This window comes from Corticium candelabrum, chromosome 16, assembly GCF_963422355.1.
Source record: "Corticium candelabrum chromosome 16, ooCorCand1.1, whole genome shotgun sequence".
NCBI lineage: Eukaryota > Metazoa > Porifera > Homoscleromorpha > Homosclerophorida > Plakinidae > Corticium > Corticium candelabrum.
Window position 1 is genome coordinate 4,829,180 of NC_085100.1, and position 24,888 is coordinate 4,854,067.

At 40.1% G+C, this 24,888-nt stretch overlaps 3 protein-coding genes across 3 annotated transcripts in view; 2 read left to right on the forward strand and 1 right to left on the reverse strand.

Annotated features, from left to right (window-relative positions):
* The first annotated feature begins 64 nt into the window (after nt 1–64).
* Nucleotides 65–17,412, forward strand: LOC134191910 (lamin-B1-like). Its single transcript, XM_062660548.1, has 10 exons — nt 65–438; nt 3,385–3,667; nt 6,101–6,280; nt 6,344–6,469; nt 6,539–6,759; nt 10,563–10,749; nt 12,409–12,513; nt 12,581–12,700; nt 13,891–14,052; nt 16,976–17,412. Exons 1-10 carry the CDS (start codon nt 131–133, stop codon nt 17,000–17,002), a joined length of 1,719 nt encoding a protein of 572 aa, XP_062516532.1. The 5' UTR covers nt 65–130; the 3' UTR covers nt 17,003–17,412.
* A 513-nt stretch (nt 17,413–17,925) lies between these two features.
* Nucleotides 17,926–19,884, reverse strand: LOC134192007 (protein ecdysoneless homolog). The gene is made up of 2 exons (XM_062660675.1): nt 19,175–19,884; nt 17,926–19,096 (listed from the first exon to the last, which is right to left on the reverse strand). The coding sequence occupies exons 1-2, from the start codon at nt 19,779–19,781 to the stop codon at nt 18,105–18,107; spliced, it is 1,599 nt and encodes a 532-aa protein (XP_062516659.1). The 5' UTR covers nt 19,782–19,884; the 3' UTR covers nt 17,926–18,104.
* Nucleotides 19,885–19,941: 57 nt separating this feature from the next.
* The window catches only part of LOC134192303 (anaphase-promoting complex subunit 2-like), a 15,972-nt gene continuing 11,025 nt past the window's right edge, over nt 19,942–24,888 (forward strand). Inside the window, exons 1-5 of the mRNA XM_062661026.1 lie at nt 19,942–20,014; nt 20,090–20,188; nt 20,409–20,473; nt 22,629–22,741; nt 22,812–22,942. Of these exons, the coding sequence (XP_062517010.1) occupies nt 19,966–20,014; nt 20,090–20,188; nt 20,409–20,473; nt 22,629–22,741; nt 22,812–22,942 (457 nt within the window). The 5' untranslated portion in view covers nt 19,942–19,965. The remainder of the gene's footprint in view (nt 20,015–20,089; nt 20,189–20,408; nt 20,474–22,628; nt 22,742–22,811; nt 22,943–24,888) is intronic.

Below are 24,888 nucleotides of genomic sequence, written 5' to 3' on the forward strand. Positions count from 1 at the left end.
GTAATCCGGGACGTCACGCTTACTGTTTTGGGCGCGTTGTTGCGCAACCAATCACAGCTGCGGTTTTGTGAACTGCCCGTATAAACGTTGCTTTTCGTACTTTCGTGGGTTTACAAGTTTCGTTGTCTTCATGGCTACGTCGCCTTCGCCTTCTCGAGTTACAAGAGTACAAGAGAAAGATGAGTTACGGGGTCTCAATCAGCGCCTTGCCTCGTATATCTCTCATGTGAAACAAATGAAAGATGAGAACAGCAAACTGCAGGCCGAAGTAACTACAGCCAAAGAAGTAACCATCAAAGAGGTAGACAGTATCAAGGACATGTACGAGACAGAACTGAACGACGCCAGACGTCTTCTCGACGAAACAGCCAAAGAGAAGGCCAGGCAGCAGATAGCTGCTAGCAAACATGCTTCTGATGCGGAAGAATTAAAAATCAAGTGAGAGATAAGTTAAAAATAGTGTCCTGAGGGGTAGATGTGAAAGTTTAAGAATTGCGTATCGTCGCACGACTGTTGGACTAGCACGTGGTCGCCAGTCTGTAAAAGTGTGATGACTCATGGGCAGCTGTTCAATGATGACAAGGATTCCCCTTTACTCGTTTGAGTAAAATTATCCTATTCTGACTGAATCAGCTGTAATGGTTGTGCACTTGCAAAAGTTGATGTGTTGACACCAAGGAGTGGTTTGATGGAGGCTGACTGATATCCAGAGCAGAGCCTACTAGTAATTTAGGAAGTTAGATGGTGGATTGGAAGGCAGATTGGAATCTTCTGAATCTTGTAGTTGCTAGAGATAAACAAACTAGGTGTGTTGTCAATGTTTGCCAGTCAATTGTTATATTTTGGTGACTGTATGGCTTCAGCCTTATTTTTTGGACTGAATTACTCTTCAAGAAATAGTTGTGCTTCACGCTGATCAGTTTTTTGGCTTTTTATAGTATTTTGTTTTTTAGACATGTTGAAGAATAAGTTTACTCGTATAGGAGTGTCATTATGCATTGCATATAGCTGTATAGAATTGCTGTCCTCTGCTTCATTGGGAAACACTCTTGCACTTTGAGGTTTCTTACATTGATTTACATGTTCAATGCCTGTATATAACTGTTGTGGATTTAGTTGCATTAATATGTAAGTTGACATGCAAACAATGGCGAAGTGAGTTGCAACTGCTTAATTAACAGGGCTATCGTCATATTCTGACAGCAACAGCATCGAATTTCTCAAAACGATTGTGTAGTACACATACTATTTGGGGCAAGGCGTCAATTGTAATTTGTAGTGGTATTTTCCACAAGCTGGTACATTGTTGACTTTTGAGTTTATGACATTGGTAGTTGAAAATTCAAATGAGTTGTTGTTACCTAGAGCGTTATGTTTATTGTGTACAAGAGGTAAATGTAGTGTTATGACTGTAATACAATTATAATAGGTGTATGTACACTCATGTGACTTCTGAACAGATAGGTGTACATTTCTATAAGTCACAGCTTGTTCACGCCAGGTCAAATGATGATTACTGCTTAGTTTTTGTAGATTTCAGCTATGAGCCATAACAAACGGCACTTTGTAAAAGTTTGGGGAGTAGTGGAATTTGAGATAGATTTTACAAGTAGCACGTTTGGAAAGAAATATAGTCTAAATTCTTACTTTTTGTGTGACAGTTTTATCCTGATTTCTCTATGCCTCATAGCTGTTGAAGCAACAGTGTAAGCACAGCTTCAATTACTAGTAGTAAACTAATTCCTGTTCACAGTACTCCTAACCTAATACTCTTGAGTCTTCTAATGCTGGTAGAGAGCAACTTGACAGTTACCAGGGGCATTAGCTTCTTAGTCACAGCATGTGATAGCAAATATGGCGTCTTTGCTTTTGGTGTTATTTCTATACGCTTGGACTGTGCTGGAGACATAGTAAAAATCCTGATGGCATTAGCAAGGCTACTCTTGCAAAATCTCACAAAGGCACAAATCTTACAAAATACCGATTATCTCGAATATTGCCGGATGGAAATAAATTGCATGAAAAGAAGTTCAGTTTCTAGATGGTCTGAAGGTAGCATGACGGTTTGTGCTTGGAGCGACAGAAACAACAGAAAGACCATTTCTGAGAACGTGAATGGGTCAGTAAGGCTCATGTAATCTGATGGCGTATAAAAAATGCTCCACTTTGCGGACGAAATTCTTGAAACAACCCCATCAGTTTTGAAGTTATGAAACGTTCTTAACGTACATCTGTTGGGTTTGCTCTGAGATAGAGCTCAGATGCCCAACTTGGTTAGTATGGATTTTCCATTAGTGAGCGAAGGTGGAGCCAGCAGCCTATCACATATCTCTGGAATGCTTTTTTAAGAAGGGCAAGGTGTTATGATAGGCTGACATTTACATCTAGGATATGAACTTTATTTTGTAATTAATGAAGCAGTTTCTGATTCTAGAAGACGAGAGGCTTTGCCAGTAAGAACATTGGATAGAGGTAGAAGTCACTTAGTGGAAGGTAGATTATACCAAGTAATCTTCTGGAGTGAGTCAGTAGGTGTATTGAGACAGATACCGTATTTCTGCGCATTTAGCTGCAGGGCTCTTATTAGAACACTTTGGGACTGTGCCTTTGTACAGTGTGGTTAGGGAATAGGGTAGAAGCCATGGAATTCTGTGGAGGATTGCAGACACAGAAAGACATCACTGATAACCATATTTCTGATTCTGATTTGGTTGCTTTCTCCACAGATAAAGTGTCGGTAGGAACTGACCTCATGCATCAGCACATGCTGCAGACTTTCATCAGCTATGTAGCAGTGATGTCGTCCTTTGTCAGCAATATTCTCCAGGGAATTTCATGGCTTCTATTTCCTAACTACACTGTACAAAAGCACATAGTACCAAAATGTTCTAATAAGAGCCCTGTCGTTAAATGTGCGGAAATACGTATAGGCCTGGCATGTTAGGATCTCATATTGCATCCCCGTGTGAATATATTTCTAGAAATTTCTGTTTGACAATCTCTATTTTGGACATTTTGTGGATGGTAAGATGACCAATAGAATGTAGGTACTTCTGGATGATGTCAGAGTCAGTGTGAGCAATGAAGAGCAGGGTAGTTATTGTAGTTTGAGAAAGTTTTCTTGAATGGAATACAGAGTACAACGAATGCTGTCTTTGCTTCTAACCAGGAATAGTGGCTACTTTTAGGCATCACTTTTGTAACTGCTATTGACTAGTACAGCTGGTAGTGGTGAGAACACTTGTATTGATTTGTAACAGCAGACATCACTTTGGTTGATAGGTTATGTGAACAGTTGGGTAGTCTAGACTTGCCGTTTTTTGGTGCAGTCTGGTTATAGGTTATAGGTGTTGGTATACGAAGGCAACCTATGTTTGTGCGTAGACTTACTGATGAAGCAACTCGTCGTCAAAGGGCAGAGAATGATCTTGAGTCCTCTGAGCGTGCTCTTACCACCAAGGAATCGACCGTTCAGGCAGCTTTGAAGGATAAGCAACGTGCTGTGGCTCAGAAGACTGACGCTTTACGTGAACTAGAAGACCTAAAGAAAGCACTGGATCAAGCAAAGAGTGCCTTAGAAACTGAAACTTTGGCAAGAGTGGATCTGGAAAACTCTAACCAGTCTCTGAGGGAGGAGCTGGCATTTAAGCAGCAACTCCATGAACAGGTCAGTTGGTTTGTCTTGGATAGTCATGACTGTTTGTAGAATCTTTGTTGTTTACTATGTGAATATTTAGAATGTAGTGAAGGTGAAATGTTGGTACTCATTGAAGTGTTTACTGTCTTGTGTGTGACTAACACCCTGTTTGTTGCATTTATGTGTTGTGTTAAGTATTTTTTACAGGTTTACATATTATGACCAGATTAGGGGATCAAAGAAGGGTGGTAGCACTAGATTAGGTGATGGGGATGTATAGGGGGTTGTGAAAGTTGTTTTATTCTGTATCAGAAGTACAAATCATGATGAGTGTTAATAAACAGGTAACTTGTATTACTGTTTGAGGAATGCTGCTACGCTGGTTTATGAGGTGGGTATGATGCCCGTGTTGCCTAATGTACTGGTGTTTTTTTGGAAGTGCTATATGAGTCATGATGCCTGAAGCAATGAATGCCAGTAAAGGCAGAGTGATTATTATGGTAACACTTAAAATTTGTACTTTTGATAGGAATACACTTTATGTCTGAATTATTTGGGGAGTTTGGTCTAGTGTCATTTTTTCTGATTTTCTAGTTGGTCACAGAAGTGTCAACCTGTCAGAAATGCTAACGTGACACATAAACATAGCATGTGTGGTGGATGCTTGGGGTGGGGGGGGGGGGGTGTTGTGTCTGACTGCTCGCATGAAATTTAGTGAGTAGAGATGATTTATTGTGGAAGATTATTGCTTTAGGGGTCGTTCATATTTCTCGTCATTTTCACGATCTTACAACATGTACGCTGGGGAAGGGGTAAAACTAGGTGTACACTTTGGTGTCCAACTGTGCGGACTCTGTTTAAATGCACCCTGTCAATGCCTATCAGCATTTTATAACGCTTTTGTGTATCTAAATAACAGTTACGGCAGGCAAGATGCTGTCAGAAAGGCACAGGAGTTTGGAAGGTTGAGAGTGATGAGAAGAAGGATTTTATTTTGAAAGAAGCTTTTGGAAGCTAGAGATGATGATGAAGAGAAAAATTATCAAGTATGGGCCTATTGTATTAATGATGGGCCTAATGAAGCATGTATTAGTGTTAAATCAGCATTTTTCACTCTTGGGTTACTTCTATCACTGAAATACATATTCTAGGATACTATGGACATTCCGGCTGATCCATCCTTCATCATACCTAAAAAGCGTCGTGTCTCAATCTCAACACAATCCATACCCAAACCACATACCTACACGCCACCGGCATCTCCACTCGATCAACAACTAGAGCCATCGCTACCAGAGAAAGTCAGTCAGTCGGATGGTGGAAACGATGGAGTGAAAGATGGAGGCAATGACGAGCGATCACAAGTCACGTCTAAGATGGCAAACGGTACAGCAAGAGACTTTGTGATGTCTTCATGTGTGGAGTATGGACTTCAGCCGTTGTTGCCAACAATACGCTTTTGGTGAAGGGGTAGGAGAAGGGAAGAGGTGTACGCTTTGCATGCTTATGAAATGCTGAGAAATACGGATGACCCCTTACTTTGGTCATGCAAAGATTTATTCCCTAATTTTGGTCATGCAAAGATTTATTGCCAATTTTGATGATTACAGCTTAAACAATTGAACTTTTGCAGAAATCCAACACTGTATGACTAGAGATGCTACGACTAGAGATGATATTTCATATACCTCGTGTACATGAGCACTCGTAAGCGAGCCAGCCTGTGCTGTCTCAGCTGGCTCACTCAGTTTCTACAGTACGTGTAAATGTGGGCTGTGCCGAGCCGAGCCATGATGCTTGGCTCAGTATTTCTAGTTGGGAGCCCAGGCTGGCTTGGGTCAGGTACATCGTGTAAACGCATAACGTGCTGGAATACTAGCCATGCATGCTCATTTGGTACAAAATGGCGTGGAGCGAGACGGAGACTCTGTGTCTTATGTGTCTTATCCGATTATGGAGTGACTAAGATGTGCAAAACAAATCTTTTGAACTCTGTTGCTGCAACAGTCACCTGACAATAGACCTACGTCTCTGTGTATGTCCTATGCATTTCTTGATATGACTGTTGTAAAGCCGTAGAGAAAAACGCAAGCAGTTTGGCTTATGTCCATTGTAAACGTGAGCTAACGTGAGCTATGTCAATCTTGAGTAACTAACGCACGTTAATGACGTGCTCATCAAAGTCATTGGCTTGCTTCTACAGAGTGTGTCGTGTAAATGCGACCTGGAATGCGGGGCTCAGCGTGGCTCGGCTCGCTATGCATGCTCATGTAGATGGGGTAATAGACATTAATCTATCGGTTTTCCCTATAGCTAGACTCGTACGTGAACTTATTGATAAGGAGAGTGTGACTTTTTGTGGGTAATAGGCTTGTATGATGTCATTTTGTGAAGCTCTGGTTCTGTGTTAGGTTTTTCTTTATAATTCTGTTGCTTTGGAGTGTTGTATTTTTGTATCTGTAGGAATTAGAGGAGCTGAAAGCAAGAATTCGAAGCATCAACACAATGACAGTGACACTGGAATCTAAGCTTGGTGAAGAATATGACGATAGACTGGCACGAGCCATTGATGATCTAAGGGAGAGTTTCGAAAATGAAACTCATCAATATAAAGATGATCTTGATAAAAACTACCAAGATAAGGTATTAATTTTAATTTTGTTAGTAACCAATTAATTAAAACAGATGCCAACTTTTCCACATTAGGTTGATAATCTTCAAAATCGTCTTGATCGAGAGACAGATGCTGTAGATGGTTTGTCTAAGGACATCAATGAGTTAAACAAAGAAAATACTGACTTGAATGGCCAGATCCACGATTTAGAGAATAAGGTTTCTTTGCTGGACTTTTGTAATTTTCTTATATTTTGCATATGTGACTTAAGTTAATGTTGATTGCAGATTGCTGCCAAAGATGATCGTATCAAGGAGCTTGAAGGAGTGCTGGGTCGTGAACGAGATCGGAATGCCAGAGACACTGACCGTCTTCGAAAGGAGCTAAAAAACACACGAGATGATTTGGAAGCTAAGATTCAAGAATATGAGGATCTACTGGACACAAAGCTTCATCTTGATATGGAACTGGCAACGTACAAGAAACTGATGGATGAGGAAGAGGACAGGTATGAATTTTAGTTTATGTGGTGGATTGCAGAAGGATGGATGTAATTAGCTACTTCTTAATTAAGTTAAAGGAAAATGATTAATATTTTTAAATGAAGGCTAATTGATTGACTGTGGTTGCCACTTTTTGCAGATTTTGGGCATTGTCAGGTCTCTTGCTTTAGCCAAATATTTAGGGACGTAGGTTTCCAGACATGAATGGCAAGAATTTGCTGACAGTTTTAGGGATTTGGTGGTGGTAGCAGGTGGCTCCAGTTTTTGCTGAGTATGAATGTGCTTGCTGATTCAAAATATTAGAACTGTGTGCTTTGTGCGTAGTAGGTGCATTGGACTCTAGGTTGGTGCTTCTACAGTATTTCCCGTGCAATTATTCGGTTGAGGCAACCATGTATCTGATTGGGGCAATCAATTATTCTCTCCAATAACTGGTTGGGGCAATCAATTATTTGACTCAGCCAACCAATTATCCGATCTCGCTTTGGCAAACGGTGCACTTCAAGAATGATACTCTCATCTTGCGTCGCTTGTTAGTTGTTCAGTGCTTTGGGTCACAGTCAAAACTCTCTTGTATGCAGATTGATATCTTGGTGAGAAACGCTATGGTTTGACTCCAAAATAAGAAGCATGTTGAGAAGCAGACAAAATTGCGACCATTGCTGGTGGAGATGTTTTGGCTGTATCATGCTTGCAACATATCTGTCTGCCCACTTATTGTTGGTGCACTTGGAGCAATCCATGTCAAAACTATTGACGCTATCCGACAACTGTTGATGTACGAGAATGATGCTGAAATCTTGATACTAACGATGCAGAAAGCTGGGAACACTACATTTGTCAAGACAATTTCTTAATGCTGAGTAGACTGGTCATAATCTATAGCGGTAGTCTAAAGTTTCTATCTAATGGACTCGATTACCTTGCTGCTTGCTCTTTTATGAGTAGTTGTGAGAAACGCTATAAATTAAATATATGTTGTCTATATAGCAATACCGTATTCCTGTAAATAGTGCCCCATGCTCAAATTGTGCCCCATGCTCAAATAATGCCTCATGGTGACCCTATAACGAAATAATAGCGCCCCATGCTCGATTAGTGTTCAACTGGGGTAGTATTCAAACCCGCTTATATGCATGCACATCTATCAATGTGTATGTTTGGGATGAAATGAACACCCAACCAGAATCACTGACTGACGATAAAGATTCGACCTGTGCAATAGACCAGGCATACAACTAAAGTGAAGTGAAAGTATTCAGGATACATATCAGTAAGACTGTAAGATTAGATTTGGTAGTTTGTTCGTGTTGTTTGTGTAGTGTGTTGCATTGTTGCATGTGAACAATGCAACAGTTTTTGTGCTTGCAAAATAATAATGCCCATGCTTGAATTGCGCCAAGTAATGCCCCATGTTTCAGAACTATGAAAATAGTGCCCATAGCTCTAATCGTGGAAATTCAGTAATAATACTAATACCAATAATAGTAACTATATCTATTGGGTGTGCTGTGCTGTCAGAGCTGGCGAAATCCTGGTAACACGCGCAATCAATGATCGATAAGTCAGTTACTAGCACCATATGGATTAAATGGAAACATGTACCTCTCTGGGACTTACCTGCTGGGTTGGTGGGTGCCCAGTTGAGGGTAAAGATCTCACTTACCCTACCTAGAGGGTGACGACGACATAATATGTAAGCACTATAGCCTAGTGGTTACAGTTCTGGTTCTCTGACCATGATGGCCTGGGTTCAATCCCGTGTGGTGACAGCAGTATAATGAAACGAGTCTGTTGGTTCTTTCTCACTGTCTATTTGGCGATGTCTGTGAGATTAGATTTGTTTCCGTCGATGGGGAGTTTCTGTGATCTGGCATGGGGATTGTTGGCAATGAGGATAAGTGCTTTCCTGATAGTCATTGATATCTACTAGGCATGCTGTTCAGAGCTGGCGAAATCTTCGTAGTGCACACAAGCAATAATCGATAAGCCAGTTACTAGCGCCATATAGATTACACGGAAACATGTACTTCTTTGGGACTTACCTGCCAGGTTGGTGGGCGCCCTGTTGAGGGTAAAGACCCCACTTACTCTACTGAGAGGGTGATGATGACATGACTCGTTTCTGTCGTTGGGGAGTTTGTGGTCTGGCAAATGGTCCATTGACAATGACATTTGGCACTTTCCTGGTGGTCGTTGATATCCATTAGGCGTGCTGTGCCGAGTTTGCAGTCACCATAATGCCAGCAACCTATATCGAATTGACTAGTTATTGATTGCTGTGTGGACTACACAGAGACATGTATGTACCCTGCTGTGCTCACTTGCCGGGTTGGTGGGCACCCAGATGGGGGAAAAGACCCCACTTGCCCATTATGGAGGGCATAACGACACATAATAATGCATGGTGGCTGGACTTTATTCCAGGTCATCACAACCTGCAGCACATACTGTATAAGATGAAACATTGGCAGGAATTTATTTAGTGGTTTGCTAAGAAATTGACAAAGCATATTGGAGGATTTTATTTTGGCGGTTGGACATTGTTGTTTGATAACTGATATATGTCGTATCGTAGGTGGTCAGAGTTTGTGATTGACAGCTGTGTTCGTGGCTCACATTTCCCTAACTTACTGGTCTCCAACTACTGCCTAGTAATGAAGAATTGTTGTGTCGATGCAAAGAACGTGACTCGTGTTAACGTGACAGTCCAGCTTCATCCATAGTCTCACAGCCTCATTCATAGGCACAACAGACGGCAAGCAGGGATTTCCTACCATTTTGTGGCCTCATCGTGGGGCGTACCCGCCACTTCGCCATTAAATAGCTGATCCACGTTCCTGATGACGTCAAAATATCCCGGTTGCCAAATTAATGGCAGATTTAATATTGATGGTGGCTGAAAAATCTGCCAATCTGCCAAAATATATTCCCTGCCAATATTTCATCTATACGGTACAGAAACAGTGCTTGGATCCAGTCGGATCCTGCGTAAAGTCATGTCTTCTGTTTAGACAGTCATGATGGTCTAAGCTCCTCTGAGGCAGGGTTTGCCTCTGGTGCTTGCAAGAGACCTTATACAAACCAGACTGATCTTGTTGAGCATAACAGAATGAATGGCTGATTATATTATAATAATAATAAGGAAAACAGCAATTATTGCTGATTTCAGCAAAATCTTTTCTTTGCTTGCAACAGCTTGTAGTAAATTATTTTTTGCTTGCGTGTTACCTATTCCAGGTTCTTGCTGTTTTCTAACATGATTTGCTGAGCAAAAGAAGATGAACAATTGTATCCAGCTATGTGGTATTTTACACAAATGATGGAACTGGCAAGTAAGCTGGGCAATACTGAGCTTGATTCGGCATTCGAAAGTGAGCCAAGCCCACAGCCCCATGACCTAACTTTGGTTGAACTCTTGGCTGTATGAACATCTAGACATAGGTCGGGTGCGAGCCAGACTCATGTCACAAAGCGCCATTTAAACGGCGTTAGACTAGCCTTTAATAGGTGAACTTGTTGTATAGCATGAAATTATGGTTTATCTTGGTCTTGTGATGGGCTTACAGTGTGTACACGTATTGTGTAATGGCAATGGATGTGAATTATGATTTATGACATGGCATTTACATATTGTGCTTTTTTCTGACACGGCGGACTAAAGTAGTTGCATGGATGGGCAGACACAATTTGTATCTCTCGTTAGTGTATGCTCTTTACTGCGTTATGTGACTTTACGAAGTTTCCTGTGACTGGATCTTGTAGGATTTAGAAATATGATCTGCCTAATTTTATCTTGTTTTATCAGGCTGAAGTTGTCTCCTAAATTTAAAAGTTCTGGTCCTGAGCAAGGAGGGATACCGGAGGCTGAAAGACCAAGAGTTGAAGAGACATCACCGACATCTACAACAACAATTGATGCTGAGGGTGCTGTGCAGATTTCATTGGCAGATGCTGGGGGGAATTATGTCAAAGTTTCGAATGTTGGTGATGTGGTAAGATGTTACAGTTTTATCGACACAACATTTAAGTGCATTGGTGGTGTATTTAGTTGCTGTATCTGTTTTAATGAGCGTATGACCTGATCATTCTGATAGCTATGTCTGTGTTATTTGCTGTATACATCAGACATGTACTGTATTGCCTCATATAAGGGTATACCCTTATGAGTGAAGGTTAGCAGATATCCTAACCAAGACATCCTGCAACCATAACGGCATGCCCTTATATATGCGAGGTAGCCTTGAAACTCTAGACATTCTCATTAACCAAGGTTACAAGTAGTGGGTCTTGTCAACGACCCCACCATCAAACCATTAGACAGATGTGGATGGTATTACTGTGGTAAGGTTGTATATGCTAAATTGTCAGGAGAGCAGATACTTGCAATTGTCTTAGTAATTAAGTTGTTTCTAAACAAATGCAGGTGCTTCGTTGTTTCTATGACTCAACCCAAAGTAGTTGCGTGGATAGGTCAACTTGTGTTATGCATGTCATAGCCCATTTCTTCTTTGATGGAGTGCTGATTTGCCAGTACGTGACCGGATCTAGTAGGCGGTGTCTCCCACTACAGGAAACAGAGCTCTTGCTAATGAAACAGGCGAACTGTGCTTGAACAATGTCGACCAGCATGAAACTTAGCGAAAGTATGTGTAGGTCAGGTACATTGTTTCCGGTAATGTGATCTCGACGTGCAATCATGTGCGTTAGTCCACCAAAGGCAAAGATGGCCTAGCGTTGAGGCTAGATAGTGCAGCAGCTGCATGTTCCATAACTTAAAAGCTAGCAGCCAAGGGTTTAGCACTTTAGTGCTGCTTCATTACACCAGCTCTGAGCATGGTGATTAGTGTGATTGCTGTATTGGACTCACGTAAAGGTGTACCCGAAGATCTAATTATTGATTGCAAGACAGAGGCTCGTATAGGATTAATGGATGATGAAGACAGTGATGAAGATGGTGAAGCAGAAATTTCTGACAAAATTGATCAGACATAAGGTAGATTTTACAGTAGACAACTGGTGGAACAGTGCATTTGGTAGGCTATTTGAGTTATGCGAGTAGTGTATGTTGGATCAGAGTATCCATGTTTGGACAATGAATGTTGCAGTTATTTCCTTATCTATAGGGCATCATGCTTATACCTTGAGGCTTAAGGCAGTCTACTAATCCTCATGCTGTAACAACACGCCCTTCTGTCACTGTGTGAGGTAGTAGGGTATTGCTGACTGAAAGCAAACATGCTTTGCATTCTAGTAAGTATTTGTGCCAGAAGTGTTTTGCTATGCTTACTCTAATTACTGTTAATGAAGATTATCAGCGCAATAACAACAAATGTGACAGTGGAGAACAAGTAGTATATCTTGATAGACTGACTGTTGCAGTACTGTTATCACTTGGTGCAAGCAGCAGGCAATGCAGTAGAAGCGGCATAAGCTGGAAAATTTTTAAGTCATTGATGGTATTGGCAACAGGAATTATTTTTAACCACTTGAGTTTCTTGGTTTGTGGACCTCTAACAGGTTACGCAATCTGAAGACTATCGTTAAGAAGGACATTTCCTAATAGTTTGTACATTATTTTGTACTGTTCATCAGCTCATTAACTTTGAATTTTGTTTTTATATGCTATTACATTCTATGTTTTGTACTATTAGGATGTAAAGATGGCTTCATGGAGAATAGAACGAACAGTTGACGACAAGGTTTTCAAGTACAAGTTTCCTGCTAGATATATTCTGAGAGCTACATCTACAGTGACTGTATGGAACATTTAACTCTCAAATCTTTCTTTGCTTTTCAGTGTCTGTTTATTTGTAACATGATCAGATTTGGTCTAATAATGGAACACATGCGGCCAAACCACCTACTGATCTGTTATTCAAGCAGAGTAATACATGGGGCAAGGCACAAGAGAGTTTCACCAATCTTCTGGATCCAAGTGGAAAGGTGAGAATGCAGCTTGTGTAATCGTGTACAATCCAAATTTTTTAGTGCTATTCAGTTAGGGGCAATGTTTCAATAAGCCAGTGTCACATGGAATGGAATAAGCATAAAGTTTAAGAAAATTATTTTTGGAATCAATACATGAGCATTTTAAATTTGTTAAAGCATAAGATCAGAAGGGTAATGGGAGCTTGCTGTCTGCAGTCAGTTGTGATTGTTAATTGTAATTCTATTTAATGATAAGATGCTATTTTGTGTTGTTGGGGACTTTTACACTTATTGTTTGTTGTTTTGAGATTGTTGCATGGTATCCAAGGATTTTTTTTATCAAGGAGAACAGGTGCTTGAGAGATCAATTTCATATACCAGGAATAAGTCAATTCCATACTCACCCCAGGGCTCAAGTAAGATTTAATCCCCCCCCCCCTTTTGGCCTAAGCTGTAGGATTTTCACTCTTTGTTCTTTTAACTAGTTGTATAGTATCTGTAGGTGGCACCTTGCATTGTTGAGTAACACGTCCCAATGGAGTTTTCTGATCGTCTAGCGTAGCTACACTTGCATGCCTTGCGAGACAGCAGCTGCGTCATCAACCCAAGGGTAGTGTTGGGGTGTGCATTGGGACTAATTTGAAAGAAAAACCGTCACTGCTGCAAGAACATCAACTATCTGGTTCTTCTGTTGATGCCATTGCTAGATATCTGTCAGATTACTTTTAGAAACAGTTTGAGTTGAGTGACATCATAGCATTGCAAACTGGACATGTTGTACACAGAAAGTTTCTTTTTGGTCTTTTGTCGTTGTAAAACCAGTGTATTGTTCAGGTGGATCTTGTGTTATGGTACATCATCAACAATGCTATTGGCGATTTTGTGATAACAGTTTGTTATCCAAGAAAATTTTTAGTATGCATTCTAATTTAGTACATTTAGGAGTTGTACGAACAATACGATAATAAAATTCATACGTAAATTTGTGGTACAGTATCTATCTGTTGTAGAAGGGCAAGATTTGTATTTTTGAAATATTGTTAAGTGGAAGCACTGGTTGCTACTGCAAAACATGAAGTTTGGATGAAATGCATTGTAATGAAATATTTGTTGTGTTACATTTACTGGGTGTTTATTGCTGTCAAGAGTTACTTTTAGTTAGTTCAGTGGAGATCTGCAGTTGTCAGTTTGTTGTGCCTGTTTAGCTTGTTTCAAAGGTTGTAACACATGCTGGAGGAGAACCTCAACATTCAAAAGATGAGAGTGATGGTTTCTCAGCATCTGAACCATCTTCAGTTGAGAATTCTTCATCAAGACCAGTACCAGCAGCCAAGAGGAAAAGACTGAATCCAGAGGAATCAGTTGGGGTAAGCTACTATAATATCACACAACTTATGGCTAGTGATATTTTGTGTTCTCAGTGCACTGAATCTGGTATACCGTATTTCCGCATTTAGCTGCATGCCGGTTTAAGCTGGGGATTACCAGGGTATACCGGCATGCCGGAGAGGTGATTTGACCAACCTCCCTATAGACTGGACCCATAGATCTATGCTGCGTTCGTTCTTAGATATTGATTGAATTAACAAAAATAAACACTAAGACGTATACTTTTTCATCTAGATGTAGTATATAATCAACCCTATCATGTTTGATATTTTCTGTCTTCATCCTCCTCTTCTTCATCGTCTTTCTGTCTTCTTTATATGTCAGCCCTGTGTATTTTTCTGCTTGTTCAAACCTATCTTGTATGCACTGACGAGACACTCCACATTCCCTGGCAGCTTTCGTTTTGTTTCCACCGAGCCGTCGTACATGCGTAGTACTGCTAGCTTTTTCGATTGTGTATGATTTTCTGCCACACTGCGAAGATCCATTCTCAATACCTTCTGGCTGTTCGACTTTTGTCTTTTCTAGTTGGACTTCAGGGGAAGCTGTATTCTCCAGGTCAACGAATCGAATTACAGCACGTGTTCAGTAGAATTACTGTGCATGTGTAGTTGCTTCCTTGCCATTACCGGCACTCCCTCGTGCTATACCGGCATGCCGGTCTCGTTACCAGAGTCCGACAAGCAAGTTTCTGGTAATCCCCGCTTATACCGGCATGCAGCTAAATGTGCGGAAATACGGTAAATTTGTTCAACTTGTAATTGAGGCTGTGTTTACATTGCTGCTTCCACAGCTATGAGCTTTCTGAAAACCACGTTAGGATTGTTACGACGAATTATATATTTTAGGCATGGTACTTGTACATTCTATCTAAAACCATACAAAGCAGCTGTCGTTTCGCATGAGCATAAAGTCAGTAACTACTGTAGTTTGTAGTGATCAGTACGAGTAACGAGAGTTATCATATGTGACATAAATATCACGTGTGGTTACATAATGTTAGGCCTCTGTATAAACGTTATAAGCCAAGTTGCAATGTTGCGTTTGCAGTTGCAGACAGGTAATTTCAGTCCGTCAGCCAATTTCTGTAGGTGTCATGACTTTTGTGCCACAAGTCAAAAACTGTTATACTAAATTTAGCTTGCACGTGCGCATCACCTATTTAAAACATTCGTGTTAGTAGCAGTTGAGTCATCAGATTCCGTTCAGATCTAGTTATCTATATTGCGGTATTTTCGAGACTGTTAGACAATTAGCTGTCGAGTCATCAGTTCTGTTTCTCTCAGAGAATTAGTAGATACTCCTTTATTTGTGTTATTTGCGGTCACATTTATTGAGTTCTGTTGTTTATTTCTGACAAGACCTGGCAATCGCAAACATGCATTACACTGTTCTGGTAAAACGCTCTTTCATGAATGTTTTGCGGATCTGGTTGGCAGTTCATTCATTGTCTCTGGTTGCCATGTACAACAGACCACAAATTCTGCTCAGTGATTGGACCACATTGAGGTCACCACACATTCGCACACATACCTCACAGACCGAAAGTCAGTTTACTTTTGTACGTTTTGAGTACGCTACTCGACAAGTTTCATGATTTTTAGAAAGTCCTGTTTCTTACCACCCAGCTGAAGTTATTTTATGATAATTTGGTAGTGACATGGTTTCCATACAACAGGATTAGTTGTGGTTGTTTAGTTTTATGATGTGTCTGCTCTAAACACAATTAGGTTAGAGTTAGTACTATTAGGCTGGAAAAAGATGGTGCTGTGGTTTTGTATAGTCCAGAGACTAATGTCAATAGGATACTGCCACTAATTTTGTTTAATTAGTCAAAATTCTAGTAGTAGTTTTAGCTTTTCTTGCTTTTGGTTGAGCATTTCTTGATTTAATTACTTATTGTTATACTGCATATTTATCACTAAACAATGCATGTACGTTCGCGTACTGTACATACCTCTGCTGTTCACTGCTACATCTGGATCATATTCAGTGTCTTTGTTCTGGTCTATGATGATTGGGGTGCATTTGATTGGGCTGTTTCAGCCTCTTCCAGAGGAGTCTGAAAGAGCATGCCCTCTTCCAACTTTTTCTAGTGCAGACCTGGGGTGCGTTCAATTGGGCTCTTTGCTGCCTCTTCCAGAAGAGGCTGCGTGTGCATGCCCCTCTTGCAACTTCTACAGTTCTGTCGCTATAGTCGAAAGAGCCAACTCTACTGACTCTGCTGCTTGTTGGAAGAACTTGCCCCTCTTCCAACCTTTACCAGCTCCTGCGCTGGTAGAGGTTGGTAGAAGGGTGTGTCTTCCAGTCTCTTCTGGAAGAGGCTAGAAGAGCCCAATCGAATGCGCCCCTAGAAGAGGTTAGAAGAGGGGCGTGCTCTTCCAACCAGCAGCAGAGTTGGTAGATTTGGCTCTTCCGACCATAGCAGCAGAGCTATAGAAGATGGAAGAGGGGCATGCACATGGAGCCTCTTTTGGAAGAGGCTGGAAGAGCCCAATCGAACGCTCTCTTGGTGCTTTTCCATGAAGTGGTCATTTTAACAATGCAAATGTACCTGGATAACAGCGGCTTTCCGTTGTTATCAAAATATTCATTTTAACCTCTAAACATTTCGAAGTGAAAAGCTAAAAAATATACCTTGAAAGAATTAGTGGCAGTGCAGTAGTTGCAATTAGGCAAGTTTGCAAATTGCTGAATTAGGTGTTGATTGAATCTAGCCTTCACATGGTTAAGCATGATGAACACGTGAATTAGATCTGAAGTACTGTGTGAATAGCTACAGTTGTACAAGAAATGGAAATTTTCCTAAATTAGTGTATTTGCAGAATTTAGGATTATATAAACTCTGGCTGTGTGTATTATATGGTGTCGATTGTTTGATATTTATTGTTTCTCTTGTAGAGTCCTTCTCGCTGCACTATTTCATGAACTTCGTGATGATGCCAATAATTGTTTGTTCTGAAATCAAAATTATGCTATTGTGACACTAATGCTGTGCTTGTACACTAATGGTATGTTTTACTTATAGCGTGTAGTGATTGATTGTAAGGTGTCACATGCAGGTTAGGAGGTGATGTGCTAGTGTGCTAAACCAGCCTGTGGCGATGATTGCCATTAGTAAACTGTGAGCTTGGGACACAATGAAGTTGTGGCAGCAGAACAATAGTATAATGTCTGAGGTTATTGCACTTTAGCAAGGAAAGCTCTCACTAGAGAACTTGCTTTGAATGCAACTGTGTATTTTAGCATAGACAGTTCTGAAGCACACAGGTCTGTCGGTTCACGGTGTCTTTAATGGGCAATGGAAGTTAAATTACAGTCTAATTGAATCACATTAATACTGTAAAGTCCCTTAGGACTTCTGTTTGACATGTCTTTATGCAGAGGCTGCTACTCCTCTTTGACTTAGATTGTCAGGGTTTCTTTCATCTGGGTTCCTCACATTTAGTTAATTCATATATACTGAAGTTTCTGGCTTTTGTCTGCTTGGCTGACTGTTGTTTCGAACAGATTAGCAGGGATTGATCAGCCTTTGTAGCAGGAAACCTACTAGTAGAGGCAATTCTGAGAGTATGGAACATGCCACTGCTTCTCAGCATGCATGAAGGCACTTAAACATCCTATTAGAAATTGATATTGCTACTGTGTTGCTATGACCATGTATTGTAGTGAAAATTGGACTGTTAGTCTAGGTAGATGCAAGAAAGCAAACACTTGCCATGTTAGGCAGCTTCAAAGGTGAAGGGTCTCTTGCTACTGAGGTTTTTGATCTACAGACTTCTCACTTTGTTAGAAAGGTGATGTTTCGTAGGAAGAATCTTTCTGACAGAGCGTCTATGTGCTTGGTAAGATATGCTTTATATATGGGCCGTGATTTCACTTAACGTACAATCTTGAAAAACTCGTCAATTATCCCTCAACACTAACTAGCTCTTTAAACTAAGCAGTACAGTACCTTTGAATTGTGCAAAATAAACAGCAACTGCTTCTAATGTATTTCAGAACAAGACACTGTGACTCCTTATTTCTTCTAGTCTACATCATTTGGAATTGTTATCCCCATAGAACCAAACAGGTTAGATGCTGGACCAGCCAGCCCTTCCTGAGATGCGTATGATTCCAAAATGTTCTTTACAAGATTCAAATCAACATCTACAGGCAGTACGTCGGCCATCTTTGCCTCATCGTGGCATTCTGCTTCCTTGAAACTTTTTCCTACCTCAGTTACACTGAGTTCTTTATCCATCTGTGCCATGTAGTCCTTGAGGTCATGTGCAGCTACATCACTTTCATCAGCACTAGAGTCAGACTGTAGGAGATGTATCTCATCCTCATCTATTTCGCTTTCATCCTCTGACTCTGACTCAATGTGGGTTTCATCTAAAACATTACTCACTGTGTCTGCAAATGTGTCTGCATCTAAATAAACTTGTCTGGTCTTGTAAGAATCAGGAAACTCGGCCCCTTCCATATCAGAAACTTTACCCACAAATGATTTAAAAGCAGTAGTCATGTCTTCAAGTTGATCTAAACCGTCCCGGCTATACTGGCTGTCTGTGGATGCCAGTTTGATACCAGCTCTTTCCTCCAGCAACTTGTTTAGATCTTCAGAGCTGACATTAAGCCAAGCATCATCACTTTCTGGAACAAGAATCTCATTTGCAGCTCGTGTGACAGCTTCATCTAATGTGTGATCTGACAAAATACGATGAACCACTTCTCCAGGGTATTCGGTGTATTTCATGTTGCTAAGTGTTGATATAAATGTTGTCTTAGCTTGGTGCAATAGCTCACTGTATTGTTTAGAGCCCTTTATTTCTCCATTAAAATACCCATTTTCTCTCAATGAGTCTTCATATTGTTTCCACTGAGAAGTCACAAAGAGATTGTTTTGATGTCCCTTGTTTCTGGAGCAAAGAATTTCAAACCCAGCAGTCAGCTTCATACCAAGATCACGAGCCTTGTTGCTTATATTTACACAATGCGGTACAATCCATTGTCTTGGTGGATGAAATTTCTGATCTATAATTTGAGCATATAGAAAACGAGTCAGTTTAACTGAGATGAGCAAGCTAGGATCTGGACAAAAATGAGTTATACATCGAATGGACTTCATGTCAAGCCGATCTCGTTCACAAAATGCTCGGACAGCATTAGTTACCAACTCAGGTTTGTAGTGTAAAACCAGTGCAACCCCAGCGGGCACATAACAATGTGCAAACTGTATAGATTCTTTTACATGTTCTGGATAAACATTCAACCGTTTCTTTAGCGCTGTTTGAATACTGTTGCTAGCTCTAGTCCTTGAAGATCGTCTCACTAGCTCTAAAGCTGCAGGCAGCGATGGTACACCTGTTGGAAAGTCAGTTACTTGTGCGGGTGTCTGCGGAATGGGGACTATATGAAGCTCTCCGTTGCTAATAAATACACGATTCTCTGAAGTGTCCGGTTGCAGCCATTTGGGAATGACGTGAGCAGCCTCAATGAGCAAGAACTGACCATCTGAATCTTTGACAGTGGCCACCAACCCTTCCAATGTACGTGTGAGTTCAAACAGCACATAAACTATCAACCATTCGTCTTCTAAGTTATCTCTAAATTCTGTTCGTCCTGCAAGATGAGGCGTAACGTGATCGTGAGCTATTTCCAGGGCGAATGGATCGCAATGCCACAAGTACTCCCCAATTAAGGGTCTCACTACATCCATACACTCGCAGAAAAGTTTCTGTAACCATTCCGTTCCCGCACTACTTTGATCGTTGACTGAGCAAATAGGATACAGACGGTATTCGACTATTCCTTCGACAAGGTCGTCCGCCATTTCCAATATCCGGGATAAACAATCCCCGTATAATAAATTTCCAGGATTTGGGCAGTAAGTAAAGGTAGTCATGAATAATTGGGCATGTTTGATTGAATTGGTGGGAGCACTGTTTCAAGGTTGAATAAAATTTGTCATTTTTGCTGTTTGATTTTAGTCTTTGCTAATTTGACTCGTTGCTAATTTATGTCTAGAGCCTGCCTCTGTTCCTAAAGACAGTGAGCTTTCAGAAAAATTAGCAGCAATGGCGACTGATGCAAAATCCAAACACAAATTTCACATTTGGGTGATAGGTGAGGGTCATGTTGAAGACTGAAGACTTAGTGAATGCATTTTCTTCTTTCGTGGCTCTAACACAACCGGGCCTACTTTTATTTTAGTAAAAAGAAATAAATGGTGCTACATTGAATTGATTATATGTATTTCCTTGTTTACAGATCAAGTTACTATATATTGGAATTAATAGAGTTACAGTAAGGGTGAGCGGGAAAGTAATCTGTTGTATTCTTGCAGAAGAAATGAAGAGAAGTTGCTTATTGAGGTTGGCAGATGAGTTTTGGAAGCAATTGGATGTTGAGGTGACAGTGTTTCAGTTTGCCATGTCCAACGTCATTTGTTTGATTACTGTAGGATATGATTTGTATTACCTTAGGGTGCGTTCGATTTGCCCATTCCAACCATTCTAGAATACTAGGAATACGGGAATAATTGTTCAATTCGCATTCCTGAATGATCGGTTTATATTCCGAGTAAACCACGTTGATCGGTTTACTCGATTTAGTTTGCGGTAAAAAGGAATACCCGTTCATTTTGACCAAACCGCAAACAATACATGCGCAGTAGCTCGTCCGTCATGACGACAGATGTCCAGAAACAATTGCTCAGACGTTACACGCTTTAACAACACTTCAGTTGAACAAGTGTTCAATTTGGAATGACTATTCTCTTCATTCCGTAATGGTTGGAATTGGCAAATTGAATGCACCCCTTTTAATTAAAAATTATTGTACATGTCTTTGTTTTAACTCTTAAAAAGTGTACATAGTACTGAGAACACAAATAATGTGTATCTGATACTGCTCTGCATATGAAGTTGACATTTCGTTGTCCACTAGGCAGTGCTGTATAATTAATTATGTGCTATTTGTGTCATGTTTGTAGCCTTGTAGAGACTGCGGTACAGTCATTTTATGTGTGATAAGCAGCTTATCCACTTAGATGGAGTTTGTGCATGCACACAGACTTTATGAAGTTTTAGGAATTTATGAGTGTTTCGAGTAATCACATTATGAAATATCATGTAACTTTGCGATGCACATTTATCGACTGTTATCAGGAAATTATAGAAGGTAAAATAAAAGCAACAAACGCTGGCATTGAATTGTGGAGAAGCAGGCACTTGTGATTGAGAGACAGAAGTGCAGTTGAGCTGTTTTAATCCAGTAGGATTTATCTGATCAGCATATACCTGTAGATGTTACATTGGGCATTTGATTACACTGTTGATGACACATACTTCAAATCACATGTACAGTTTGCAGGGTGGGTCACCTTGTCTTATTTGGAGTGTGCCTCAATTAATAATGCAGAATAATGCAACATATACTTAGACACTTTGAAGCTTACAGATAGCATGTTTTTTAGGTTTTTAGAGTAGTCAGCTTAAATGTAAAAAAGTGAAGCCACAATGACATGTCACTTGGTGAACATTTCAAACGTGGCATCTTTGTGTGCTCAGTCAAACATCGATGAATTCTTTTTTATGTCCAGCAGTGCATTGTTAGCAGTTGGTGATCACGAAGTATTGTACAGCTAACTTGTGTGTCTGCACATGCAAAGAAAATAGATATCAGTATGCATAATTTGGATTTTGTGAGCCGTAACTTAGCTGCTTTCTGATTATTAGGAAAGCTTTAATGAGTATTGCCCATTGCACAAAATACGGTATTTCTAATGAACTGATGTGGATCAGCATTTGTAATTTAATGCTGGCTTTGTTCGTTCAACTCACAGATTAGAAGTTTCAATGTCATGGTGATGCTGTCTCTTGGTGCTGCCGTAAACTTCTTAGAAGCATTCTAACTGCACAATGTATTTGGTTATAATATTGGCTGGACAAACACAAAATAGTTAAGTTGGCCCATGGCTTTAATTTGCAAATTGCCTTGAGTGTTTGTATTACAAGAGTGGAGCAGTCTTGGAATGCTACTTATTTATCTCACAGGGCTATTGACAAGTACATTTCTTCTGATATCGCTTTAGTTTACTACAGTAAATATAACAGAATATTAAAGATGCGTAATACTTGTATTACTTTATTATTATTATAGAATAGGTACTTAGTGTGTTACTTTCACTTCGGGAGAACTTTTGATCAGCAGCTGCACTCTAAAAATATGCTACTACAGAAAAAAACATCTTTGGGTTAAATTTGAATGAACGTTCTAAGTACATGCCAATGATAGCGTTGTAAGCTTTTACATGGAATTTAGCAAAAGAAGGATATACTGTACATCGTCTTGCTGGTGTGTATGCCAGGCAATGGTCATATTTAGTTTTTTGCTCATTACTAAAGAATGGACAATATACATTTTGCTAATAATCAGAAGTGAACTTGATTTTAGGGATCACGTGAATTTTATTGAATCTCTGTGGTAGTAAACCAGGAAACACAACTTTAGCTGTATTTCTTACTTGTTGATGCATTGTTGCAGCATTAGTGTATCTTTGTAGGAAGTACCAGTCATTGAACGTTTGCCAACTGCAGTCTCCTTCTTGCATACTGTGCTGTTTGCAAGGAAAGCAATTATTGACATTATAGGAAAATATGTGCCATCTTATTGTCAGTGAGAAGAAACTATCTATCTTATTTAAACTGTTGTAACTGATTATTAATTATTGCTGTGTCTTGTTTAGTGAGTTGTGGGAGGAGATTCTTCTGGTGATGAAGGCTGTTGTGTTTGTTCACTCATCACAAAGTGTTGATGATATTGCTCTTGACTATCTCACACATTGGTTCAGAATCTTTCAGTCATTTAATGTGACAGGTACAGTTTGAGATATTGGAATTGGAGTTGATCAGCCAAGTGACAAACAGTCAGATTATGTTTGACGACTAACTGTTATTTTGAGGACTGGTGTGTGTATGTGTGTGTTTGTTTGTTTGTTTGTTTATTTCAAAATTGACAACTCAGTCCATCATGTCACTCTTGTGGTTCTATAGCATAGTTGGTTAGAGAGTCATCCTATCGAGTGAGTACATCTAGGACCCATCAGGGTTGCAAGGTCAAATAACAGTGATGGTGAACTATGGCATACTTCCTTGAGCAAGAAATTCACACACAATTGTCTTTTTCAAATCAGGAGTATAAATGAGTACCTAGTCATTGACTGGAGGTGGCAAAGGCCCCTAACTGCAACAAAGTCTATCAGCCACGGGGGTCCTGGTGGGACTTTGGATGCTCACACCACAGTTGGCATTGCAGTCGGTGCTCTTGCAAGTACCCTGCCATGCTCCAAGAGATTGCTGAGCTTGGCCCATAGCTCCTGTGTAGTGCACAGGAACCCAGCCATTCGGTGGGGCGTGACTCTTATATAATGGCAGCTCCTTATCCATTTGCCATTTTTGCCATTTGTGTATTACCCAGCAATCACTGAGAGAATTTGGCAGCATGTTACTCAGATTAGGGCACTTGCATCTCACTCACGTTGCTGTACTTCCCCAAGAGCTTGCAACCTTGGAGCAGTGAAACGGCTATAAAGCATAACAGACAAAGTATGACTTAGAGGTAAATTGCAACATATGATTTCTTTCCATAGTATCAAATGATATGAAGGTTGACATGTAGTTATCAGAGATACTACTGTTGGCTTGTCGGTGTTTGGAGCTTTGAAAGAGAGCGTATTTTAGTTCTGTCATATTGCAGTTGAAACAAGGGACGCTTTATTCAGGGTGACTGTGTTGCCAATGTCGTTGTTTGTTTTTTACAAATCAGTGCCAAAGAGCAATATTAGGGATCAATAAAACAGCAGTTAGAAAAAACAACATAAATTGATATTTGTCAGATTCTGGGATACCAAGATCACCAGCAGGGTCACTAATGGCAAATGGGCTAAGGTGGTTTGGGACATTTTGAATGCATGGAAGATCATCGTTCCCCCCAAATGATTCATTCTATGGATTAAGGTTTTGTTGGAGGGACAAGGTAATGGAGGACTTAACAATGATTGGAAGAATAGACAGCAATGGAGGGATATTTGTACAATAGGAATTAGTTTAATCATTGAGGCAAGTGGCAGCCGAAGATAAGAGAAGTAGAGAAAATTAAAAGATTAGAGGTAAACTTATCAGGCTGTGAATTACATCGTATCTGTTGTGGGCGACCCTTCAGATCACAATCTGGAAAGTTCAGACACAGCTGAGGAAATCTTACTCTACAGACAAAAAACGGGCAAATGTTGACAAGACAAAGTGACAAAAGAGACATAAATGTGACCATAGTCTCAGATAGTTTCTTCTTTTGTTGATGAATGCTCTTTTCTGTTTTAATGCCGTCGTCTGTGTAGATGGGCTGTTGAAGGTTTAATTAAGGTGTGTGTGTGTGTGTGTGTGTGTGTGTGTGTGTGTGTGTGTGTGTGTGTGTGTGTGTGTGTGTGTGTGTGTGTGTGTGTGTGTGTGTGTGTGTGTGTGTGTGTGTGTGTGTGTGTGTGTGTGTGTGTGTGTGTGTGTGTTATTTGTGTGTGTATGTAGACCTTTCTAAATTTATTGTGACTGTGACAGTTTTTTGTTGTGATTGTAATATATTTTCTAGTCTAGATTTCTAAGTTCATTTGATGTGACAACTTTTATTGTTGTAAACTCTTTCTTTGTACATAATACTTAATTAAGTTATTATAATTCTCAACATTTAAGGTTGTATAGAAAAGCTTGTTTTGGTTGCTCAGAAACCTTTCATAGACATGTGTTTGATAGTTTTAATTTTGCATTAAACTG